Raw genomic sequence first — 27,391 nt, 5'->3', positions numbered from 1 at the left:
ACCACCATGCCCAGCTAGTTTTTATATTTTTAGTAGAGACAGGGTTTTTCCATATTGGCCAGGCTGGTCTCAAACTCCTGGCCTCAAATGATCTGCTCACCTTGGCCTCCCAAAGTGTTGGGATCAGTTATTGATGTTACAAAATTACATCTTAATACATTGTATGTCCAGAAACATGAACTTGTATTTTTTATGCATTAATAGGTTAAATAATGTAGAAAACAAAATGTGGAGTTACAAACCAAAGTGAAATAATACTAGTTTCTATAATTGCGCATGTATTTACCTTTACTGAGACCTTTATTTCTACACATGGCTTCAAGTTCCTTTCTTGTCCTTTCAATCTGTGGGACTCCTTTTAGTGTTTTCTGCAGGGTGGGTCTAGCAGTAGCAAACTCCCTTGGCTTTTGCTTACCTGGGAATGTCTTAATTTCCCCTTTGCTTTTGATATACAGTTTTCCTGGATATTGGATTGTTGGTTGACAGGTTTTCTTTTTTTATTTTTCTTACTAAATACATCCGCCCATTGTCTTCTGGCCTCCATAGTTTCTGATGAGAAGTCAGTTGTTAATCTTTGGAGTATTCTATATACATGATGAGTCCTTTTTCTCTCACTGCTTTCAAGATTCTTTGTCTTTTGACAGTTTGATTATAATATGTCTCAGTGTGGTTCTCTTTGAGTTCATCCTACTTAGAATTTGTTGAGCTTCTTGGATGTTTACATTCATGGTTTTCATCATATTTGGAAAGTTTTCAGCCATTATTTCTTTGAATAACCTCTCTACCCCTTTCTGTCTCTCTTCTCCTTAGAATCCTACAATGAATATGCTGGTCCACTTTATGATGTTCCACAGATCCCTCAGGCTTTGTTAACTTTTTTAAAAGAAAAATCTTTTTCTTTCTGTTCTTCAGATTATGTAATTTATTGTGTTATCTTTAAGTTCACGGATGATGTTTCTGTCCACTCAAATCTACTTTTGAATCCTTCTGGTAAATTTTTCCTTTCAGTTACTGTCCTTTTTAGTTCCAGTACTGAAGCTGGTTTCTTTTTAGACTTTTTAATCTTTTTATTGGTATCTTCATTTTGTTCATACATTGTTTTCTTGACTTCCTCCCCATGTTCTTTAGTTCTTTGAGCATCTTTAAGATAGTCATTTTTAAAATCTTTGTCTAGCAGTGCCTACTATCTGTTGTTTCTTAGGGACAGTTTCCATTGATTTATTTTTTACTTTGAATGGAAAATACTTTCCTGTTTTTTGTTTTTTTTTTTTAATGCCTTGTGATTTTTGTTGAAAACTGGAATATTTGATCTAACAACATAGTAACTCTGGAAATCAGACTCCTCACTTCCCCAGGTTTTTCTAAAAAAAAAATTGTTCTCTGTTGTATCTGTGCTGGTGACCAGCCTGAGGTGTAAACCTAAGGTCTTCTCGGGTCTTCTTTAAGCCTGTGCCTTTCCTTGGGCATGCATAGTGACTTTCTAGATGCCTTTGTATATGTGATTGCTTTTAAATGTCTGGTTTCCAAAAGAAGCAAAAGAAAAACATGAGGGGGAAGGAGAAAAGAAGAAAAGGGGGTTGCTGGCCATATAAATTCCCTGGAAATTGCTTCAATCAGAGGGGGAGGGGCTTGCAAAAAATGAGGGAGGGATGCATCAATAGTTGCCCCCTCTGTGTTTGCAGCTCCACATTCAGAAGCAGCAATCAGAACACAGGTCCCCAAGTTTTGGAGGAAAGGGTCCTTTTCACCTACCCTGGCTCCCACAAGCTTGTGCAAGCTACTCTAGGAACAGGTATACAGCTCCCTGCCATAGGACTGGGGGATGAGTAGCTGCCACCTTGCTACCAGTTTATATGACTGAAATTAACCACAATTTACTTTCTTTTTTTTTGAGATGGAGTCTCGCTCTGTCCCCCAGGCTCGAGTGCAGTGGTGTGATCTCGGCTCACTGCAAGCTCCGCCTCCTGGGTTCACATCATTCTCCTGCCTCAGCCTCCCAAGTAGCTGGGACTACAGGTGCCCGCCACCACGCCCGGCTAATTTTTTGTATGTTTAGTAGAGACGGGGTTTCACCGTGTTAGCCAGGATGGTCTCAATCGCCTGACCTCATGATCCACCCACCTTGGCCTCCCAAAGTGCTGGGATTACAGGCATGAGCCACCGTGCAGGGCCACAATTTACCTTCTAAGCCTTTCTGTGAATGTTTCAATCCTTCGAATAGATGCCAGACTTCAAAAAAAGTCCCATCAGACAGATTCTGTCAGTGCGATTGTTGTCTATGTAGGGAGACAGATGCCTGGTGATTTTTACTCCACCATCTTCCCAGAATCCTTTCTCTCAATGCTTTCCTTTTAAAAATTCCTCAATGAATTTAATAATTTGATACAGTGTCACTTAAATAAAGCAAACCAAGTGAAAACCTAGATTATCAGAAAATAAAATTTGGGTGTAAAAATTCCCTTAAAATTCAGAATATGATTAATTTCTTAAAATGAGTGCCCATGGCTGGGCGCGGTGGCTCACGCCTGTAATCCCAGCACTTTGGGAGGCCAAGATGGGCGGATCACGAGGTCAGGAGATCGAGACCATCCTGGCTAACATGGTGAAACCCCGTCTCTACTAAAAATACAAAAAATTAGCCGGGCGAGGTGGCCGGCGCCTGTGGTCCCAGCTACTCGGGAGGCTGAGGCAGGAGAATGGCGTGAACCCGGGAGGCGGAGGTTGCAGTGAGCTGAGATCCGGCCACTGCACTCCAGCCTGGGCAACAGAGCAAGACTCCGTCTCAAAAAAAAAAAAAAAAAAAAAAAATGAGTGCCCCTTGGGCATTTAAATATATGATTCAATTTGTTAAAATTTGATTTATACAATATGTGCCAGGAACATGTTTATTAGATAAACCGAGATACACCCAAGCTTGCAAGCACATCCCTCAAAGGAAATCAGTTAATACCCTTAGAATAAAAATAGAAAAGAGCGAGAGCAATGCTTAGCATGAAATCTCACAGATTATTTCACAGAAACACAGGTGTTACAGTGAAGAATACAGAATCACAGGAATGTTCTATAACAATGACACATTAAGAAAACCATCAGCTCTCTAACACTGACCACAAGTGGGTTTCAAAGGGAGGGGGCTAAAAGCAAAACAAAACGAAATAACCTCCTTGAATGTACTTAATTAGGCACTTCAAAACCAGAGCAGAAAGCGTCCTATCAGTTCTAAGTTTACGCAGTTATTAAGTTTGAAGGCTGAATATTATTTTGCTCCAGGCAGTTCAACTAGCTGTGTGGATGTTGTTTGTATAAATACCTCATTATGCAGAAAAGTGGCAGAAACACCCTGCACTTACCTTGCATTTCTGTAAAAGAACTGATTATCGATAGCATCTACTTCCATGTTCCCCACCCTCTGGTATGGAAATCTCATGGCTTTTGCCAGTATTTACAAGGGGATCATAAAATCCAGAAATTATTGATTCCACAGCTCAGGTATGAGTTGGTGTCAGGCGATTGGGATTAACTACAGTGTGGGAAGGAGGGAATCCTGGAGTTATCTGCAGTGGAACCCAGCTCTTTCTGTCCTTGGGCAGGTTCCGGAGTAACAGACTCTGCACAAAGTGGATGGTGAGAAGAAATAGGAATGGATTGCTTGACTATAAATGACAACATGCACTGAGGTTGAAGGAAAGAAAAACAGATGTGAGAAGGGGAAGGAGAATCTGCATCACAGAATGTCTGGCAGGAAGAAAGAGGAGCATATCTGGATTTGACACACGTGGATTTGAGGACATGTGAGTATCTCTCCTTCCTACTAGCTAGATGAGGAAATACACAGACAGACTGAATGACTGGCCTGTGGTCATGCAAGCTATCAAGACAGCAGTAACTGATCCTGTGTCTCCTCATCAGCTATACCATGGCCCTTTCAAGAGGCGGTGTTTGCTTCCTTTGCTTTGCTTCAGTTAGCTGGTTTCCTGCCAACACAACACGTCTGAGGGGCTGAGCATCAAAGTGCTGCCATAGTGACAGCCCAGGGGCTGCTAGAGGAAGGTGAAGGTGTGCAAAATGAATGTTTTGTATCCACCCTCCCTCGCCATGGTATTCTGACTCTGCAAGGGGCTTTGTGGTGAAGACAGCAATGTGACCACTGGGAGTCTCAGACAAGAACGAAGCAAATTGAGCTGTGCTCTCCTGCCTGGCATGAGGCTTGTTCAGATACTGCAGAAAAAGGCACTTAGCGCAGTGCCTCATGTGGAGGGGATGCAGAGTGACCGCTGGCTGCGATCACCATCATCGTCATTGACACTTTGAACTCCAGTGAGTGTAATTATATATATTTGTGCTTTTGTTAATTTACATTCACGATTCTGTATTTGGTGCTTAGCACAGTGGTTGGCACATATAAAATATTCAGTAAAAATAATGAAATGAATGAATGAATGGTTTTTTTCTATGGCATGTGTGTCAGAAGAGATGGGACAACCCCATCTGCACCAGGTACCAGGAAGCGAACTCTTCCCAGACTGGCGTCATGAATCTGCACAAGGTGACATAGTGGCACAGCAGCCTTCGGGAGACACTGCCGTGTTCTCCTCTGCCCTTTCTCAGTCGGAATCTGTGAAGACGAACTACCTCTCCTTTCCCCTGGATTTCTATCCATAAATGTATTTTTGCACAATTGCTACCAGCATATAATATCTCCACACTAGAAATCTCAGCGGTCAAGCTCTAGAAATCTCCGTGGTCAAGCTCTGTCTTGTGACTTTCCTGCCATCTCCTTGAAACTGATATTTATCATTCATTTCTCTCTAATCAACTAGTTATATACTTGAGTTTGCATATCAAGTCCCAGTCTCCTTCTCAATTTCACTGTGGAGGAGGCAAATTCTTCATGAACAGGCTCTATAGTACCACAGAAAGAGTCATTATGTACATTCTTAACAAAGTGAAGAATTTTTCAAAAAGTAGAAATCCCTGCTTGTTTACTCCCAATATTCAGTCAACTGGCAGGTTTTCTGTTTCTTCTTTTACGAAAGTGTCATTTGTCCCATGAGCGTATGTGCTGAGCCTTCAAAGCATAGAGGGGAGGACGTGCTTAGGAAGTTGATTTTTCTCTTTCCTACTAAAATGCCCCACCTACTAAAATGCCTGAGATAGGCCTCAGATAATGTTAAGAGATTATAAAGATAGAAATATTTCAAAAGGAAGAAAGGAAAACCACAAACTACTACTACAATTTTGTCCAGCATTCTTTTAGAATGGTGACTACCTGTTCCTAGAATTGCAGAGAGGTTTTTCAAATTGAGATGAGACAACAGATGTAATTTTTGCTGCATGGAGAACAAGGAAGAATTTGCTATCATAGACAAGGTGTGATAGCGATGCTCTGAACTCACTGTCACAGCGTATTAGGGACAGCTGGCAACAGGGGTTGGGCACACAGTTGCAAACAAACAAGTAATAAGATTGATAAATGATTGACTTTTGGGGTGCAAGGAAAGAAATTATTGAAAGACTGCACCGTTGGATTCTTTGTAAAATTTGTCTGATAGAGAAACCTTACCTTCAATCACAAGTTTTATTTGCCAATATCAAACATGACACTGAATCCAGCTAGCTGGGCTACACCCTGTCCAATAAAATGACAAGAAGCAAAAGAGCAGAAAACAACCAAGATGTCAGCATGCCTACCGGAGGGTTGACGCAGTCTTCTGCCGAGGTGATACTTGGCTTTCATGCCACAACAGTGATCTCAAGTTTTATCCTGAAGAAACAAGAGCCTTCATGGGCTTCCATAGGTTTCTTGGTGAATATCATTCTTGGGCATCCTGTTCTTTGATGTATTGATTTTGATCGATACATCAAAATCAGGTACAAGGCAGACCTTTTCTTTGTTGGATTCCAAATGTACAAGAGATCTACATTTCCTGTATTTGTATGGACAGTGTTATTAGTCAGCTCTCACATTGCTATAGGTTGGCGCAACAACTTAATATAAAGAACTACCTGAGACTGCGTAATTGGTAAAGAAAAGAGGTTCAGTCAGGCACAGTGGTTCACGCCTGTAATCCCAGCACTTTGGGAGGTTGAGGTGTGTGGATCACTTGAGGCCAGGATTTCGAGACCAACATGGCGAAATCCTGTGTCTACTAAAAAAAAAAAAAAAAAAAAAATTAACTGGGCATGGTGGCACATGCCTGTGGTCCCAGTTACGCAGGGACTGAGGCCTGAGATTGCTTGAATATGGGAGGCAGAGGCTGCAGTGTGAGGAGATCACACAACTGCGCTCCAGCCTGGGCAACAGAGCAATACTGTCAAAAAAAAAAAAAAAAAAAAGGAAAGAGGTTTAATTGGCTCACGGTTCCACAGGCTGTACAGAGAACCTGGCTGAGGAGGCCTCAGGAAACTTATAATGGTAGAAGGCAAAGGGCAAGCAGACACTTTCTACAAGGTTGGAGCAGGAGGAAGAGAGCAAAGCGGGAGGTGCTACACATTGTCAAACTATCAGAACTTGTGAGCGTTCACTCACCATCACGAAAACAGAAAGGGGGAAATCTACCCCAATGATCCAATCACTTCCCACCTGTCCCCTCCTCCAACATGGCTGGTTACCATTTGACATGAGACTTGGGTAGGGACACAAAGCCAAACCCCATCAGATGGCTTCAGCCTCAAACAGCATCCCTTATGTCAAACCTAGAACTTAGATAGCAAAGGATTATTAACAGTTATTAATTTACACATTCGGAAGAAAGCAGGATCCCTATACATCTAGGCTATAAAATAACTTGAAATGCAAACTTGTGTAAGAAGAAACAACCAAATTTCAAACATGTTAGGATTTTGGAGAAATTTATAGAGCAAGAGAAACAGAGAAACAAAGCATGGGAAATAAATATTGTCTAGAAATTTCAGTGTTAGGATATAATCAAGATTGAGTTTTTGTACATTTGGAATCCAACAAACAAAAGGTCTGTCTTGTACCTGATTTTGAGATTTTGATATATTGTTAAAAATCAATACATCAAAGAACAGGATGCACAAGAAGAATATTCACCAAGACATCTATGGAAGCCCATGAGGTAGAGAGACCCGGCCAGACAGTCAAATGAAGCCCCCAGTGGAAACGTTACAGGAAAGCAGATTTTGGTTAAATATTGAAATCGTTTCAGTTAAGCTGTTGCAAAACAGTATCAGTCCAAATGGGATGCAGTGTGCACCATGTAACTCAGGAGATTCAGGCAGGGGTCTGTGCCCACTTGTTGAGGGATGACACTCAACTGGGATCCACCACAAATGAAGTAAGGCCATCTCAGTCTGAAAAATTCCAGGAGCTTTTTGTTTGTCATGTTTGTGGCATACTAAGTGTTTTCATTCATTTGCATTTTGTGGCCCTTATTTTCAATGCATCTCTGCCTTATATTTGTAGTTAAGATCAATGATTCTACTTGATATTCTTTCTGTATATCTTCAACATTTTTCCATTTCTCATCATATTTTAAAAAATATGAAAGAACCCTCATGGTTTTAGGTTTTAATCTCTCCACCTACTAAAATGCCCTTGTGCTTTTCGTCATATTCATTGACCTTCTTTTTCCTTTATCTATGTCTCTCCTTCTCTCTGTTTCTCTTTCTCATTCTCTCAAGATAAACTTTCAAGCTGAAGATCCACCATGGCCTAATTTAGACAGAATGGCTTTCTTCTTGAACATTATGTACAACTCATCTTCCCCAAACTTAAACAAGTGAAACTACAGCTTTTTTTTCTCTCTTCAAGTTCCAATTAATTTACATAGTTCAATGAGCAAATCTTGTAAATTCTTCTTTCTAAAGAACATTTCTTGCAATTGGCTTGAATCATCTCAAGTTAAGTCCTGCTGACAATGAGGACTCCTGTGCAGAAATGGTCAGCAAATTATCTTTTCACACAAAGGACAAATTACTGTGCATGAAGAACTCCATGCTTCAGGATAGCTAGAGTGAAGCCATCGACATCATCATGTGCAAGTGGTACTTTGCACTGGATTTATTAACTCAGCGAAATCTATGCGTACTCTATTAACTAGCTGTAAATGAGCTTTAATAAATATATGCAATACAAATCTTGATTATTGCATATGTTACACATTTATTAAACTCTTTTATAAACTCCAAACGTAAAAAATTCATACTATTGCATAAAGGCTGAATTTGGATTTACTTTTCGTCCAAGAATAATGCCACTCGGATGTTTCAAAAAAATAGATCACAGTAAATAATTAGTATTGAACACTACTTTTTAAAATTTAGTAACATGAATAAAAATAACTTTGGAAGAAACTGAAAGTTTAGGAATGTTATTAGTTTATTATTGCTAGTTTAAACACTGGAAGATTAAATCAATATAGCTGAATGATTTGTCTGTAACAATGTAATTAAATACCCCATTAGGTGCAGCTCAAGCACTCAGTATTTATGGATGGAGAAAACTATACCAGTTTTCACTTTTTATCTCTCTTTCCATTTGAATAATCCTGTAAGTGCCCTTTTACGAACTGACAGTTTGAAAATTACTTTATCTCTCTGCATTCATTTTCTCATTTGTTAAATTAGAGGAAGGGTACTTTCTTCCTCCTGGGTTGTGAGGATTAAATGAGATGATTCATGAAAACAGCTTAATCCAGAATCCAGCCTATAAAAAGCACTAAATAACTATTACCCATTTTTAAGACAGTTAACACAAAAGGAACTTGGAACAAATTAATAAGTCAATAATCTCATTAAAAATTTAAAAGATTATAAATCTCTACTCCAGCAATGTGACTGGAAGAACAACTCTCTGAGATTTATAATTCTAAGAATTCATCAATGTTTAAGGGAGGAGATTTCTAACTTTCCATCACTGATTTGACTAAAGTCACAGGATCATGTCACAATATTGGATATTAACCCATAGCTTTGATAATAGAATTCTAAAAACATGTTTATCTTCCTGGTCTAGAACACCTCAAATAGCATACTTTCTATAGAATGTACCATGTTTTCAATAACCCAATGTTGAGCCATTTCTCTGAACATAACTTATTATAGATGAGTTAACTATATTGATAGCCACTTTTTAAACTTTCCAAACTTTAAGCAGTTTTTTTTTCTGGTTGAATATTTCTTTGAGCCAAACAAATTAAACCTTTGCACCTTCAAAAGGAATAGCTAAGTGCTGATAATATTAACTGCATAATTTCAGAGTCAATTTTATGTTGTACATGCCAAAGATTTTCAACCAAGAAATTAAACAGTAATTAGAATTTATCTTCCAATTACAATCTAAAAGTGATCTTTAAATGTGCTAGATTGTGTTTTCACAGGTTTTTATAATGGAAATTCTCACATTACAAAACTATCATTTTAATAGGTGTGCTTGGTACATTATGCATTGGGCATGGAAGTTATTTATTTAGAGAGAATTATATTAATACTAAAATCATTTATATGCTAAGTGATTATTACTCAGGAAAGGTTTTATTTGCAATGAATTATTTTTTTTAAATATGAGAAACAAAGAAAAATTTAATAGCGCAATAAATTTCTAGTAAAAGAAGGTAGAAATTTTTAAGAAAAAGTAGGCTGATTTTCAGGAATAGGGTTATAGAAGTGCTTCTCCATAATGTACTAGTAAATGTAGATTAATGCCTTATTTTGAATTACTTCCTAAACAGTATAAGAGTACTTGTTCAATCAGTTATTATTAAGAGTAGGAGAACACCCTTCTGTGTATAATATACAACCATGTTTACCTGAAATATCAGGTTGGCGAGGTAAATTAAGTATACATGGCAAAGCAATTTTTAGTGTATTTACCTGTTATATTTGGGAGAATTGTTGGGAGAACTATGTGATTAGTTAGGAAAAGAGATTGTGAACAATTGCACCTAAAACAAATAGTCTTTTACCAAAGAATTGTGTTTAGAAATGAAAACACTGTGTAAATTAAATTGCCTAAAAGAGTAGGGTGTAAGCTTGCTCTATATCTTACTAAAATTTGTACAAATGAATCATATGTGAGTTACTATTTTTCCCCATGAGACCCCCAGAGACTCTGGTCTCTTTGCACATGCCCACTTCCTTTTCAACTTTCCCCATAAGTTGAAGCAGCACAAGACCCTCATCAAATGGTCTGTGAAATCTTGGACTTCACTGTCTCCAGAATCATGAGCCAAATAAACTTCTTTTTAAAAATAAATTACCCAGTCTGAGTTATTCTGTTATAGCAACACAAAAATGGACTAAGACAGCTATGTACACAGATTTTATCCATAACTCTGAGAAGGAATTTGGCTGGGATTAAAAAAAAAAAAAGTTGAAGGCACGCCATGTGGTTACATGCCTTCTCACACAAAAAGTGGAACAAAGTTAGAAGATTCTGTTTGATGTTTTTAATTAGGTGAACTTGCTGATAGTTTTCTGTGTTTAGAGTTTTTCTCAAGGTATTATTGATCACTACTCCATAACAGAATTGATGATATGAAAACGTTTTTGCTTCATAATGCATAAGAATTTGTGAAGATCAGCAACAGCTACTTTGATCTGCCAGCATATAATAGTTGTTAAATCGGATCAATGAAACTTCCATTTACTTCAGTACCTTAAATAAAAGAAATCTTTTGATCAGAACTACCTTAGAAATGCTATTTCTGGCAATCCAATTTACACTTTCAGAGTACCTGCCTCTCTTTAGAAGGAGGACCTGCTTATTTCTTGGGTGCTGGCTTTGGTTCATTCCTGTCCTATGACCTTGGGCAAGTCATTTGATCCAATGCTCAGCTTTTTCATCTGTAAAGTAAGAATAGTAACTCCAAAAATAATACTTTCCGGTCTTTTCTATTGCTGGCCTATGGGATTTTAGGTAATGTTGATGTAATTACTCAGGAAATGATACGTACTGTCTGTGACGGGGAATCATACAGTGGGACAGAGGACACCATTGGCTGAGAGACTTTACTGAAATTTTACTAGTGACGCTATTCTTTTATCGCTGTGCTAACCTCCTGAAAGATGTGTTGAACTTCCTGATTTTATTCTCCGCTTATATGTAAATCATTGAATCATTAGATAGCATGATTCAGGTTGGAAATGACAATGAAAATCTTTAAGCCCTGTGTCTTGCCATGCCCATTCAAGGTTTTACACATTTTCAGTCTTCTCTGACTTGTGGGAGTGTTGAGCTGCACTACCTTCACTAAATGTTGGCAGTTAATTTTGTATCTTCTTGAACATGTACTTCAAGCTCCCAGTCATGGTCATCCAGGTACCAATTTTTTGATGATTTCATTCCAAAACCTCAATTCTACAGATGTCTCTCCAATATTTCTGTCCCCTTGTTATTCAATCAAACACGAATCAAGGTATTGTGAAGGGAATTTGCAAATGGAATTAAGGTTACTAATCTACTGACCTTAAAACATGTAGTTCCATGTCTTGTAACAAAAAAAAAAGTGTAACAAAGTTAGAAGGTTAGTTAACACTTTGCTTGAGTAATGCTCTTTGTTATCTGGGTATGACTCACAGGAGCCCTTGAAAGCAGAAGAGGAAGGCAGATGAGATGCGGCAGAAGGGGAGGCCAAGTGATAGGAAACCCTCCATTCCTGGCTTTGAAGATGAGATGGTCATGGGCTAGGGAATGTGGGCCGCCTCAAGCAGTCGAGAGCTCCTCACTGCTGACAACCAGCCAGGAAATGGAGACCTCAGTCCTGCAACCATTAGAACTGATGTCTATCAACAACTGGGATGAGCCTAGAAGTGGATTCTTCCTCAGAACCTCTACAGGGAAAATAGGGCAACTGACACTTTGATCCCCTTATTAGATTCTAATCATATCACATAGCTCCGTCTGCTGGATTTTTGATTGGTAGAACTGTGAGATAATATGTGGGTGTTGTCTTCCGCAGCTAAATTTGTGACAATAGAAAACCAATACACTCTTCATCCATCCACCCATTCAGCAAATATTTATTGATCTCAGGAACTGCTAAGAACAATTGCTGAGTTGGAGATAAAGCAGTGGAAAAAAAAAAAAAAGACAAAAATCCCTGCCTTCATGAAATTTACATTCTAGTAACAATACCTACATTAAAACAAACAAAAAACAAACAAATAAACAAACCCTAGCTTCCAGCTCATTGCTGTTTGTTCTCACAGGCCTATTAGATTAGAACAAGACTGCACCTATTAGGCAGTCCTGATGATGGGAAATGCACCAGGTGATGTATCATCCTCCCTGACCATATGTCACACACAACTGGGTAGACTTGCAAATCTAGTTGGTTGATAGCTTCAGGACAAATGGTCTCTAATGCTCTTTGTTTGGGTTTATAAGCAAGACATACATATCATCATGTGGTCCTTAGCAAAGATTTAGTAAAAATTATATACATTGCAGCTTCTAGCAAATATTTGGAAAAAAAATGCTCTTAGAAATTTCAAGAGAGACCTGATGGACAATATTTGGAGGTAGCCGAGAGAGGGAGATTCTCCTTGGGATCTTCCCAGGATGCAAGGCATGTCAGTAGCACTGATGAAGCTGACATTCCTACTCTTCTGCAAGAGGATTATGTTGATGGTGGTAAATCTGAGATTGGATTGTAGTCCTTCACTATTTCATTAGCTAAGACAGTGCATTCAGTCTAAATAGCACTATTTTTGCCATTTAGCAATCTCAATAAGTCTGCCATCAAGGCTGGATTTTACTGTTCCAAGTCGTACCCTGACCTCAGAGTCAGGTTATTATAGAGAGGAGTAGAAGTAAGGATGTATGGTTAGAAGAAACATAAAGTTTGCAGGATGGGGTCCATGTGTGGCAAGGTGCCCATCCTTTTCTAGACCTGCTTGTTTCCTGATGGTAGTGAAAACCTCCTTCAATCCTCAGGCCTTCCGTGGCTGTACACATTGATTCAGGCTCACCGGGCGAGGCTCTGGGGAAGTCTTTGAGGGATTTGGTAAATGGAAAATGACTGAGTGGCAGCATAGTGTCCCTTTTTAAAGGATTTTTTAGGAAGCTTTGCTGCATTAGCATGTAGAAGGCACTCAACTTTTTTTTAAATTTTAAATGAATAAGCAAAGGATGTGCTATGTGGTTCTCTCTTTGGCATCCCCCCCAAAAAAAAACTTTCATAAAAACCATGCTGCTCTCTATTGCTTTTGGAGTTAGCCTGGTGCATCAGTCTTTGTACAGGCAGTGCAACTAGGCTTAAGGTGAGAGCAGGAAGGCCTCATGCTCCACCGCCACCAGTGGCTAGCTCAGCGTGTACATAAAGAAAGGTGAATGTGCAGGTTGTTTTTTAAGCAGGTTTTTACAGGCCTGACATCACACTCCTTCTCCTCACTCCAGGGTTGCCTATGGTCCTAACAGAAATTCTTTTAGAAATTTTAGTTGGCCATCAAAAAAATAGAAAAGGTACTGATTCTGTTTGAATATCATTGTCCTACACTCACAGTTTATAAGAAACTTTGGAAGGATAGAATATGCTTCCAGACAGAACAACATCTAAGACATTTGGTTAGGTGGGTGTTTACCATATTTATAATAAATAAAGACACACACAAACATATACAACATTCATTGATTTCTGTTAGAAAAACTATAAACTTCTCAAAGCCTGAGGTACACAAATAAATATCCAACTAGCATGCAGGTCAAACACAAAGCTTAAAATAGTAGGAAAATTACCAGGCAATAATCCTGTCATTATGGGCCAATTACATTCTTGGTTTTTAAATGTTAGTATTGTATCATTAGTTTTTTAGTTTGTGACAAAGATACCTTCAAGAAATGAACTTAAGATGAAATGTAGGGGCTTTTCAAGGGGGAGCAGAGGCAGAGTTGTAATCAGTATGCAAAATCTAAACTAAAAGTCATTGAATGGAGAGTGATTTTTAATTTCACTGTATGACCACCTCAAAATGAATATAAATATGCTCACTAAAGCTCATATTAAAATACTGTATTTAAGAGCAAAAAATGTAAATTGATCTTTGAGGGCTCTGAACAGAACTTGGTCATAATAGCGTTGCCATCATTACCTTTTTTCTTCATTACTTGGAACATGAATTCAAGATATACATGAGAATATAATACAGAAAGCAGACAAGCAAGAAAATATCAATAATATTTGCAGTTTTTCTAGGGAATATGTCCATTGTATTTTTCAACTCCACCTTTTTGATGGTTAAGCTTATTCTGAGCCATTTATATTCCATTCTGTCAAAGTAAAAATTACAGATTTTTAAGAAAGGCAATAAAATGGAAAGCCGATTTCATACTAAGTGGAACATGTCTCCAACAGTTTCCTATTTGGAGAAAGCAAACCACAAGTGTGGCAGGGAGTTGACAAGAGGGTCCCTCCACCTGGGTGAGCTGTGGACCCAGGCAGGTGTGGAGGCCGCCCTCAACAGAACTGCTTTAAAAGTCGGGGGGAACTGGTCACGCGCTGCAGGGACAGAGGGACGTGCCTTGGTGTCGTCGGAGGGCGCGGTGGCTGTGCTCTTCTCTTGGCCCTGCAGCTGGAACCCTCTCGAGCACCCTGAAGGTGTCCCCAGGGGCTGGCCGCGCGATGCCTGGGCCTTCCCTGCGGTGCAGAATGGAAAGGCCGAGGCAGCAGGGCTGCAGGCCGGGCAGCACGCCCGGTGATCAGTGCACGGCATGGGAGTGTGTTTCTCACAGTGAGCGTGCACGGGTGGGGGCATTTTTGACCCTGCGTGATTGGGATCCAGAAGGGCCCAGGGATCCCCGCGCGAGAGGCTGAGGCCAATGCAGCTGCAGGGCCGTGGAAGCCGGACACGGGTCCCTGCAGGGGAGGCCGCAGTGGGTTTGGGCCGAGCCATAGCCACCTCTACCGGGCTGTCCTCGGCCCCTGGAGCCGCCCTGGAGTCCAGGCAGCCAAGGCTGCCGCGTCACTCCCGCCCTCCCGCCCTCTGCTGCGGGGAATTCCTACACAGAGGCAGGGAGAGGCGAGGCGACACATGCCAGTCCCTCTGCGAGCTCCTGGCCCGGAGCCCGTCCGCGCTGGGCGGGGAGAGAAGGTCTGAGAGTGAAGCAAGCTCGGCGTTCCCACCAGTCTCTGGAAGAGCACGTGCGATTCAAGGAGCCTGGGAACTCAGGGGAGGGCAGAACAGTTGACTCACCCTCACTACCCACCCTTGCGAGAGGTACCCCAGTGGCAGGGAAAGGCTCCTCCACCCAATCAAGCTTAGCTTTAGTCTCTTGCCCGCTTCAAACGGACCTTTTAACGATGGCATGAATAGTGATATTCAACATAACAATTACCCTTAGTGACATTCTTATTTTCTCTGCAATGTACACAAAGAGACCTTGAAAAAGTCATTAGCTGGTGCTCACAGGAAGATTTGCATATAAAGGAAAATCAGAATGAACTCTTAATTATCAGCAAATCCAGCATAGATGATATTTTAGGGGACTTAAAAACTACAAATTATGAGCTGACTGAACAAAGAAGCCTCCTTAAATTAAAGCTTTAGAAATTGCTATTTGCTTTCTTGCTCAGATTAAGTAAAACTTTCTGTTGCATAAATAGAAAAGAACGCTGTTTTCTCTTGGGCGAATATCTGCATGCCTGCTCATTTGGGGCCCATCTTGAGTGTTTAAATACAGTAAAGTATATTATACAGATTTCTCTAGGCAGATCTATAAGACCTTAGCTGAATTGGTGGCAATTCTGATTGGGAAATGTGCCAGTTCCCAGCTTGCAGGAAGGATGTCAGTGGCCACGCACTAGAAGCCAGCCGTAACCCAGCTATTTTTTCTGTGGATCCCTGTTGGGGTATCTCAGAGGGGTGGAGGGATGACAAGGTGTCAGGGGTGTTTAAATCAGAGCAACTCCATCTTAAATAGAAGCTGGGTAAAATGAGGCTGAGACCTACTAGGCTGCATCCCCAGACAGTGAAGGGATTCTAAGTCACAGGGTGAGATAGGAGGTTGGCATAAGACACAGGTCATAAAGACCTGGCTGATGAAACGGGTTGCAGTAAAGAAGCCAGCCCAAACCCACCAAAACCAAGATGGTGACGAGAGTGACCTCTGGTTGTCCTCATGGCTACACTCCCACCAGCACCAGGACAGTTTACAGATGCCATGGCAGCATCAGGAAGTCACGCTACACGGTCTAAAAAGGGGAGGCATGAATGATCCACCCGTTGTTTAGCATATCATCAAGAAATAACTGTAAAAATGGGCAACCAGCAGCCCTTGGGGCTGCTTTGTCTATGGAGTAGCCATTCTTTTATTCCTTTATTTTCTTAATAAACTTGCTTTCACTTTACTCTATGGACTTGCCCTAAATTCCTTCTTGCGTGAGATCCAAGAACCCTCTCTTTGGATCTGGATCGGGACCGCTTTCCTGTAACAAAAGCACACATTTCAAACACGGCTTTGAAAACAGGTCCAGCCAAAAGCCAGTTGTCCCAACTGTCACCTGGCCTCTGGGCTCTTCCGCCTGGTAAGGAGGGATACAAGAAACAGGACCTCTACCCAGTAAGGCAGATTGGGAATAACTGGATAGCGCCAGCCCTCTGTTCTTCTAGTGGGAGCGGAGTCAGGGGAGATTACTGAAAGGACAGGATGTCTGAGTATGGATCTGGAGGGAAGAGCAGAGATATCTCCCAGGGGTCCCTGGACTGGCAGTAGGATGGCTTGCAGGCTGAGAAGCAGGCTTCAGATCACATGGCCTGTTCCACACACAGGCAGGGGGTACGAATGCCAGTTCGACCTTCATCCTGAGCTGCTGTTTCCATACTGCAGTTCCCTTTGAGGACTGAACTCTGACCTTTTACTTCTCTTGCCCAAATTCCTATCTAAGGGACCTGGGGAGTTACGCCCCACAAACCATAAAATCTCATCAGAGAGGTTTCATTTAAACCTATATAATGTGGTTTACTTTCCAGCCTGACTCTGGCATAATTTCACATGACAGACAAAGAAGAAAATCAAAATATTTCACCCCAAAATATGTTTCTTTGCCATATTTTGAAATGGCCTGAAAAGTCAGTTTAGGGGGAAGAAAGTTGTACCTGTAAAGAATCTCTATTAACATAATAGATCCTTCCCCATTCCGTGCCCTCCCAATCCTGAAGAGATTTGCTGAGAGTCTAGCATCTTTTAAGGGTCTGACTAGGAAACATTTGCCAACTTATTTTCTCTAAGGGCACCACCTGTGAGACTTCATCTACATAATAAGAAACCTGGTTTCCACAACCCCTTATCTTGACTCAGACACTCTTTTCGGTTGATTCCAGGTGTTTAGACAATAACTTAACTCTTCCAACCAACTGCCAATCAGGAAGTCTTTGAACCCACCTATGTATGACCTGTAAACCACCACCTTTCTGGACCAAACCCATGTATACCCCACACATATCGATTGATGTCTTATGTCTCCCTAAAACATACAAAAACCAAACTAACTCAACCACCGTAGGCACATGTTCTCAGGACCTCCTGAGACTGTGCCTTGGGTCATGGTCACTCATATTTGGCTCAGAAGAAGCCTCTAAATATTTTACAGAGTGTGACTCTTTTTGTTGACACTTTTCATCACCATTTCAGAACCAATGAATGGGATTCTCCTACACAAGCCATTCTAGATACACCACATTTGCCACTGGTCTAGAAACAATGGGGATGTTCCTGGGCCGTGAACCTGTCTGCAACTCAGCATCCTCCTGGAAGTCTGATCTCTTCAGGTAAAGTTGCATAAATGGGGATAGTGGTAAAGCCAGATGCTGGTGAAATGGGGATGCCCAGAAAAAACTTGGCCATAACTATTTGGAAATATTTACACAGAGAAACCACAAATATAAGGGCCAATCGAAAACAGAACACAGTAGAAAGACGTTGGGATTTCACTAGTTCACTGGGGCAGGCGAGTGAACCTGTTGATACAGTCCTATGTGTAGGTCACTACTCAGCCCTCCTTTGCAATGACATGAGAGGGCCAGGGAAGGAACTAAACTGTCTTCGGGGCAAGGGAGAGCTGAGCAGTGAAAGTTTGTTTGGGTTGGAATATTTGCAATTAGGAATTATTAGCATCTAGAAATGAACTTTGCATTGCATTTCTGACTGCTGGCATATGGGAAAGATATTGATTACTGAATATTTCATATCTAGATATCAATAATCATCTTAGATATTAATAATGATTAATAATCATCTAGATATTAATAATCATCTTAGATATTAATAATGATATTAACTTAAACAGATTTCACTTAATTTTCTTGGAAGGACCATATAAAGCCACATATATTCAGTTCTCTCCATAGCATAAACCCTGTGCGGCAGGTAGGACACATTTACCTAACATGCTAGTTTCAAAGCACTTACACTCAATTCCACAATTCATTCTCCTCCTTCTCTCCAAGTAGATAGTCCTGAAAAATGACCTTCTTATAGTTCTCTGCAGGCCAATGAACTTCTTTAATCCTCCCAATAACTTCCTTTTTAAATTACGGAGACTAAGGCACAGAGTTGTTACATAACCCATCAAAAGTCACAGATGGCAAACAGAGTTTGAACCCAGAAAAACTGCAGCCAGAGCCTTCACTCCTCAGTGCTGTGCTCGGCACCTTCACGCTTTGTCCCATTTCTTGTTTCTCCACAAATTATTCCATGTGCCCAAAGCATCTTGCCCTGCCTTGTCCACCAGGTGACCCATATTTATTGGTCCAAATCCCTTTAGGGACAGAGCGGCCTAAGCCTCTTGCCCAGCTGGTTTGGGCCGGGACAGGCCCGGGTGACATCGGCCTCATCGTGGCCAGGTTCCTGGAGACTGGGCTGGTGCAGCAGCACCCAGGGGTGCTGCTGTGGGATCCCCAGGGCAGCATCCAGAGCTGTTGGAAGTGTGAGCTTCCATCTCTGGTTAGTTTGCAGCATTACTGAAGAAGAAGAAAAACATCAATTCCCTGCATCTCCCCTAAAACTTATCCAGGTCCAGTTTCCTTCTTAACTAAACAAACCCCTCCTGCTGAAAGGAAAAGGCATGACATTTTTGTTGTTGAAAGAAGGAGTTTTCATTCATCCGTGCAGAGCAGGCTCAGTATCAGTAGTTATGGCAATGTGAGGGAGTGAAAGGAAAATGAAACCTCTACCTTTATTTATCAAAGATGAGATTTTTCTCTCCACAAGCTGTTGGAAAGAGGTAGATCATCTGGACTGGATTGAATAGTGTCTCCCCCAAATTCCTGTCTTTTCCAGAACTTTAGGATGTGGCCTTACGTGGAAATAGGGTCACTGCCAACGTAAGTAGTTAAGATCAAGTCATATTGGAGTATTGGAGTAGGGTGGGCCCTGAATCCAAACCTTATGAGGACTGGTATTGTCAAAGGAAGAGGAGAAGAGACATAGAGACAGATGCACAGGAAAAAAGGCCACATGAAGGTGGGGCGGGACTGGAGTGACGCGTCATCCACAAGCCAAGGAGCTCAAGGACAGCAGGCACCTCCGGAAGCTCAAGGATGGCTGGCACCTCCAGAAGCCAGAAGCAGCAGGAAGGAGGCTTCCCCGGAGCCTGCAGTGAGAGCCGGCCCTGTCTACACCTTGATCTTTAACTTGTAGCCCCCAGAACTGGGAGACGATACATTTCCGTTGTTTAAGCCACTCTGTGTACGATAATTTGTCACGTGGCTCCAGGAAGCTAAGAAACAGCCTTCAGAACTGGATTCGCATTTCTTTAGTCATCGCCCTACCTGGTTACAGACAACTCGGAATAATCCGCCCCTCTGGGCAGGCGCAACCAGGAAGGTCTACAGAGGAGAGCGCGTGGAGATGTAATTCACAGTTTGTGACTGACCCCACTCCCCCCATGGTGCTTTTTACAAATGGATTTGGGTTGAAAATAGACTCAAATGTAGCAGTCTCAGTGAAGAGGAAAGGCATTTAACCTCATAAGCATGTGTAGGTTTCACCATGGTAAAGAGGTCTTTATGGGCTGACCACGCGTAGGGGCATCAGGTGAGGGAGGGAGCCCGTCCCAGGACCATCTGCTGTCCTGGGCTGCCCTCTTAGATCACTGCACAACCATCTCTTTCTGCAGAAATGAGTCCTCCGTCCCTATCCTCAAAGATTTTCCAGGCTTTGGGAGCTCTGCTTATAGAGAACGCTTGGAAGAAGTAGGGATATTGCACTTGGAGAAGTAAATACCGAGGGGGAAGGAAAGTTTTCTATAATTACCCGAAGGCTTGCTATGTGGAAAAGGATTAACCATTGTGCTGTGCAGTTTAGACGAGGGAGGTGAACCAGATGGAAATGTTAGGTGTAAATTTCCTTTCAAAACAGGAGCTGTCTTTCTCTTTGGAAGTACAACAGGTTACCCCATGAAGTAGTGAGGCTGCTTGGACGATACAGAAGAGATAAGTACTGGTCGTGTAGACTGAGTTAGTGAACTGATTTCACACAAGCACATATTAGGTACCTGATTCTACTAGGTGTGCCAAGCTCTATATAAGAAAAGGAAAGACCAACACAAACATTTTGCCTTCGTGGAAGTAATGATTGTATAGTTTGGTAAACTGCATATACTCTTAGACCAAAGGACCCCTATGTGGATCTTCCAACTTTATAATCCTAGGATTCTGTGTAGATGAATGAGTTAAGTGTGCATGGAGGAAGTGCTCAGAGAGACTAGATACACACATGACAATTCCACATCTAATGTTCAGAAATGTTGGAAGCAGTAGTTCTAATAATTTCTTCAATTAATTTAGGGTAATCTCATGGTTCAAATTTAACACATTTAACCATTTCAAAGGAACTTCGAAGTAAATTTCTAAAATGTAAATCATGAACGCAAAGTTGTTCAGAATTCCATGGGGAATGAACCTTAATTCCAAAATTAAATGTAAATCTCTGTGAGGAGAAATAACCTTTATATACATCAACTATGAGACAGAAAAACTGAAAGTTTTGTTGCTGCTGTTGTTTGGTAAACAGTCCATTCCCAGAAGTTCATCAACGTTTGAAAAGAGCATGAGAATTGGTCCCAGAGAACTCACTGGAATATCAAGGAGGGTTAACAAGGAGGGTTTGAATCAGGTTGACTTACAAGGCCTAGGTTCTCATTAGAAGTTGTTTTAAAAGACGATCAGCATAAAATAATTACTTCTATTTTTTAGAAGCCATTTAAATGACAGGTCAAAGACGTGGTACAAACATCCTAAAATTTTGCAAACTTCAGGCATCCTCATTCCCTATATGTTTTAATGTGCCTGCGTCTGAGTTAAAATGTTAAGTCTCTTTAATGAACTTTTTATTAGTCTACAATGGCATACATCTTAGAGTTATCTTAGATAAAGCCAAGCTATTTGATTTCTACAAACGTGGGGACATGATATTTCATTATTATGTTTACTTTTGCATATTTCATGACATAAATTTACAACATTATCAGAGTCTCTGATATCTGGAGTCTGAAATCTTTTAGGTAGGGATTGTTTCAGAACTATTAGTACTGTTAGAAATGAACCAAAATATGGTAAACAGGCCTATCAGAGAGCCCTAATCTCCTGGCAGAGCCCATATTCCAGCTGTAAATGCTTTAATGCCATTTATTGGCTCATGCTCCTTAAATGTAATACTCTGCATCATTAATTTGGTAGTTTCTTCTCTGACAGCTATAAACTGAAGATTCCTATTGTTTTAATTTTCTGTAACCTTTGATAACATTTGTGAAAGAACATAGGAAAGAATAAATTGCTATTGGCTGTATGACTGATGCATTCAAGGAATATTTTGTAGAAACTCCTCTTTCTCTTTCGCCTCAAAGCAGTCACTGGAAAGACAGCATGTTTTACGTCCAAAAGTCACTGTTTAGAATGCAAGGAAATCAGCTCAAAAGCTTAGATAGCAGTTTGGTTGTTCCAAAGAGGACCCTGGCCCAGGCTTTCCTTGTCTGTGCCAGAGAGGGGTTTCTCTTTTTCAAATACGATGCTCCCTAAACACCAGTCACATATTCAAGCTGAAAGATTATGCCAGAAAAGGATGGATTTGAAAACCTGTTACTGGTGAATAAATCTGAGTCTTTCACTTGTTTGGCCACTCGCCCTGCATTTGGCAATTAGAGGCAAAATGATCCACTTGAAGCAAAGGCACTGATGCAGCTGGTGAGACCGGGAGGCCACGGCCACTCACAGGTTCACAGAGGGCCAAGCGACGGCTCACCCTATGAGAGAGCGCTACGGGTCACACACAACACTTTCAGTTGCCTGGTTATGTTGTTACATAATAATTCATAGAGCATGATATTCTTCTATAATATATACTATTGTATGTGTATAATTTTGTATACATATATAATATTGTGTAATCATAATGGCTCTCTCATTAATACCCAGTCATGGACAGGCTCTGTGTGAAGGGGCCCTGAACACCTTGTCTCTAATTATGCCCACCCTAATGAAAAGTTGTTACGATGGATATTTTGTGCAGACAGAAAAATTGATGATTAGAGACTTTAAGGGATTTGCCTGAGGTCACAGCTTTTCTGGTTCCAAAATGTTACTGTTTAGTCTACACTACCATTCACATCTCAGATTTATCTGTTCTTGTTTTCACTACAGCCTAATTAAACTCTGTGAAAAATACTATTAACACACAAGAGTACACAGCCACTCTCTCTGCTAGAACAAGAATGATCTAGTGGGGCTGGCTCTAAGTTTTCATCGTTCTGATCGGTAGACCGGGCCTGAATCGGTGCTGTGAGCATGGACTGTTCCTCCCTGCCCTACTTGATTTCCAGCTGGTCCTTGAAAAGACTGGAAGCCTGGGCTCCTCACGTGGGCCACTGCTACAATGTCCAGGTCCCTGGCTCTGCAGCCCCCACTGCTTATTTCAGAGGAAGTTCGTGCGACATTAAAACGGCAGACATTGTAAAAACCTCGGGCAGTAGAACTCATCTAATGTTTGCTCTTTGAGCGGATACTGACAGACAGACAGGTCATTGTATTTGAAAGAATATTTTATCTCATTCTTTTTTGTTACTTGTGTCTGGTCTCATTCTAGAAAGAATTTTGTAGTGGGACTTGAAAGAAATATTTTTGAATCTGAGTTTAACAAGACATTGATTTACATAAAAGAGAAGTACAAAAAAGAGGAAATACAGAAACGTGCAATTGTTCTCTAATACATTGAAATTTAGGATGAGTTTTTTCTAACGCTACATACTGTCAATTTCTAATGTAATTTTAATTGTAAATAATTACATCTGTTATTAAGGACATCTGCTTAAATAAAATAAGTATATATCATTTTGTGATCTATGTCATAAAGCAGGATTTATTAAAATGTTATTAAAGCTAAATCATTTTTCTAGCGAAAATTCTAACGTAATTGAAAATCCTGAGATAAGCTTTTTTTCTGAAAGAATTGGATCTAGGGTAACATAGCTACTTTAAGGAACAGTTTTGAGTTTTTATAGCTAGAATGCTACAATTTCGTAGCAGGACCCTTTGAAAATATAGCAAACTGCAGGCTGGCATTGTTGTGACAGGTTTCTAAGATAAGTAGAAAATGAAGCTGAAGATAATATTTTTCCCTTCAAATGTCGAAAAATGTTAAGCAGAAAAATAATTTAAATGTAGAATTCCTGATGCATGCACTTAGAAAGACTCCAAAAGAATTAGCTGAGTTTGGAACCAATTAAGGACTATAGTATGAACTTTAAATTTCCCACATTGATAAAATCTTAGTAGGGATTTATTCTTAAAATCAATCATTTTCTTTGTTAAGTATATGAACACCTGCGAGTTAAAGATTTAAAGAAAAACTATAATGAGAAAGCAGTAGAAACCAATTGTTTTGTTTAATAGGCTAGAGCTCCCAACAAGATTTATCTGTCTTTGTGGCAGCAATATTTATCCATCTTTATAGATTTCCTTGAGGATAAAGAAAGATTCTAATTGTCCTTTGAACATGACCAATTTTCTACTTTTATACAGGGATACGGAATGATGCTTAGATATAAGTTCTAGCTTTTATTGTGTGATCAACAAAAGCATTAAAGCAGTGTTGCAGTAGCTACCTATTCCTAGATACTCAGGCAAGAAAAGGGAAATGTGTTCAGGCTCATCTTCTACAATCATCAAGTACAGAAACAAATGTTCACATGGGAGAAAAGCTATAAGAGGCAACTTTGCAACAATTAAATGGAAATAGTAATAGTACATGCATCATAGGTTTGCATGAGGATTACTGAGGAAGTATTGGTGAATCGCACCCTTCAAAAATGTTAACTAAGACTTCTTGGGTGGCTGTTCCCTGATGCTTCCATCTCTTTAAGGATGCTACCATCTCTATCAGAACATCTTTATCTCTATCTCTCTCAAGTTACTAGAATCTAAATATAAGGTGTGCAGTTAGAGTTTCTTTTATGGACCTTAGTTGAACAAGGTGCACATTTGGAGTGTCCCATAACTTCATGGAGATTTGCTGCTACTATATGGTAAAAGTATGAACTATGAATGAAGACTATTTAAGTATTTTCCAAAAGTAGGAATGTTGTTACTAAAACATTAAGTTTTGATGATAAGAGACTCAATTCTTAAAACCCAGTTATTACTTTGCTTAAAGACTAACCATCTTGCCTGAATGTCCACCTTACCCACAGCTCTTCAGACAATTTGAACAGAACACCATTGCAAGCACTCCATTACAGTCATTTGTAAGCTCCTGCAACTCCAGTTTGAAGTCCTTTTTCTAAATATGTATAGTATAAAACATACAAGCCGGTCGTACTATTGAAAGAGAGCTAAAAGCTTTTTGAGAATTCCATGATTTCCTGAATAGTCTATGCCTGAAGCAGATGTAATAGCAATTGAGTAATAATATAAAAAATAGCGATTCTACACAAAAGTCTGTTTGTGGCAGGAGCTGCCGTAAACTTAGCTTCTTGTTTGATTTTTTTCTGGAATGTATGATGAGCACATCATGTTGCAAAAGTTTCATTCAGTGCTCCATTAAATTACTAACTTATTGATACCACTGTCAGGAAGTAACTTCAATGTTGACTTATACCATGCATGTGAGAAGTATGGAACTTCAAAACTAACAACAACAAAGAAAATTAGGAAATCACACTCCTAATGAATAGATGTACATCCACTGCCTGCCAAGGGTCACCAAAAACTTGCTAATATCTTTGTTAGGGTAAAATAGAACAATCTGAATTCATCTGTGTTTTCCAAAGCTTATAGAATCATGCAAAAAATAAATGAATCATCAAAACCATTTACCAGGTTTTAATAATAGTGCTTAAAAATTCATCTTAAACCAATGGAAAAAAACTGACTGAAATTGTAACAGGAAATATCTAAAGGCAGAATCACTATCAAGAAAAAGAACAAACTCAAAACCTACCAATGTATTCAAAAGACCATTAAAAAAAAACTTCACAATTTAATTATTGGAAGCTTATAGAATGGCTTCAGCACTTCTGTACTGAGTAAGTAAGCTGTACGTGAGGAGTAATAAACGAAACTGTTAATTTTACTGTTTCCCTAGGGAGTAGCTGGAGAAGGGGTGGGAATATGCTATTTAGATCTCCAAATGGATCATAGTTTATATGCAATAATAAATCCTAAACGTGTTGCTAAGTAACTCTACTACAAACCACTCCCTTTTTGTTTGGCTTAAAAGATATTTTGACTCATGGGTTCACTCACCATTCATATTCTTAAAGATGTTCAGGACGGGGAGGATTTGACGGTAATAAGGCACCAAGGCCATGCCCACCATCTCAGCTGACACAACCAGATGCTGGAGGACCTTGAGAGTGACACAGATGACCTGTCGGTTTCGGAGATTCAAGGCATCTATATGATGAAAGAAGGACCAAGCAGAAAAGATTTTAATAGAAAGCTTCAATTCAACAAAGTTAAGGCGAAGTTGTCTTGTGGTTGCATTTAATTAAACTGCTCTCTACTAGGGACCAATGGGCCTTTATTATTACAGCTTTGGATGACACATTGCAACCCTGATGTTTTAAATGGAATCTTGTCTGATTACTGTTTATTCTCCCACCTGCACTGATTTCTCACCAGCCCTAGGAATGCAGTTCATTTTCCCCTCATAGAAGAGGCCTGGGCCCTGAGTTGGATAAGCAGTATGAAAGACAAAACATTATTTAGTGTCGCTGGAGTTAAAGGAACCTATGCGGGTTGACAACGGATACATTTTCATGCAACAATCTCTTTCATGCAACAATCCACACCATTCTTAAAACCATTAACGTGGAACAAACATTTATTTGGGAAGGAGGGTTGGGCATGGTGTTCAAAACTATAGGCTGGTTACAAACACCGAGAATATTCTTGGTAGAAGTGAACATAAAGTGACTATATTTAGGCCCCCAAGAAAGTAGGAAAGAAAAGCAAAATGTTTTAAAGTTCAGTTAGAAGGAATCAACACACAAGCTACAAGAGACCACAGGAATATGACAGTTTTAAAGAAACAGTTCTGAGTGCAAAGTAACAAGCTGTACTGCAGAGACAGAGCAAGAGATGCCACCAGGTAGGGTCTGAAAGGCACCATTTGCCCCAGTGGAAAGTGCAGGGGGTCAGGAATCAGGATGCTGATAACTGGCTGTGTGAGCATGGCCAACTTACTGGCACTTTCTTGGCCCCAGTTTCTTCAATTATGGGAGCCTGTTATGCACTTTCTGAGATGGCTAAAAGTACCATGGTTTAAGTAGAAGAGCCAGATAAAACATCTATTATAGAAGGTCAAAAGTGCAATTAATAAAATGTGATGCCTCTGATGACTCCAAGAAGAAGTCAAGGGCTCTTATTTGTAAGATGTTCTACCTTCTAATGAAAAAGATTGACTGTGACCTTAAAGCAGATGCCACTGGCAAGGGACAAAAGGACCCAGGCTATAAAAAGAAATGATGCTTTGGTCAATACATCTCTGAGGCAGTCCTGACATTGTTCTTGAACTCCAGCTCACATTTCCATCAGCCTGGATCTTGCCAGCACCTCAAATTCAGTTTGTTCCAAAGACTAAATTTCCTCCCTGAACTTTCTTTTCTTCCCTATGTTCCTCGTATTTGGTAAAGATAAACCTTGTTCCCAGTCACTCCAGGTCAAAGCCTGTTTCTCCTCCTTCGCATTCCTCATGTTACCAAATCATCTGGTTTTCCTTTTGCAGTATCTCTTGAATTTGTGTCTCCCTCTCCATCCTCACCAACACTCCTCTGGTCCTGGTCTCCATCCTCATCTCCTCTCCTCCAGTGCCAGTCTCTATCCTCACCTTTTCTGCTCCAGTTCCAGTCTCCATTCTCACCTCCTCTCCCCTGGTCCTTGTCTCCATCCTCACCTCCTCTCCCCAGGTCCTGATCTCCAGCCTCACCTCCTCTCC

The 27,391-nt window shown here is 40.3% G+C and overlaps 1 protein-coding gene across 1 annotated transcript in view; it reads right to left on the bottom strand.

Moving 5' to 3' along the window:
- PACRG (parkin coregulated) overlaps positions 1–27,391 on the bottom strand; it is a 587,833-nt gene that overhangs the window by 198,976 nt on the left and 361,466 nt on the right. Inside the window, exon 4 of the mRNA XM_023223609.2 lies at positions 25,699–25,848. Within this exon, the coding sequence (XP_023079377.1) occupies positions 25,699–25,848 (150 nt within the window). The remainder of the gene's footprint in view (positions 1–25,698; positions 25,849–27,391) is intronic.

This window comes from Piliocolobus tephrosceles, chromosome 5 (genome assembly GCF_002776525.5).
Source record: "Piliocolobus tephrosceles isolate RC106 chromosome 5, ASM277652v3, whole genome shotgun sequence".
NCBI classification, from domain to species: domain Eukaryota; kingdom Metazoa; phylum Chordata; class Mammalia; order Primates; family Cercopithecidae; genus Piliocolobus; species Piliocolobus tephrosceles.
The sequence above is the reverse complement of the archived record's forward strand: the minus strand, read 5'-3'. Positions and strand labels throughout refer to the sequence as shown.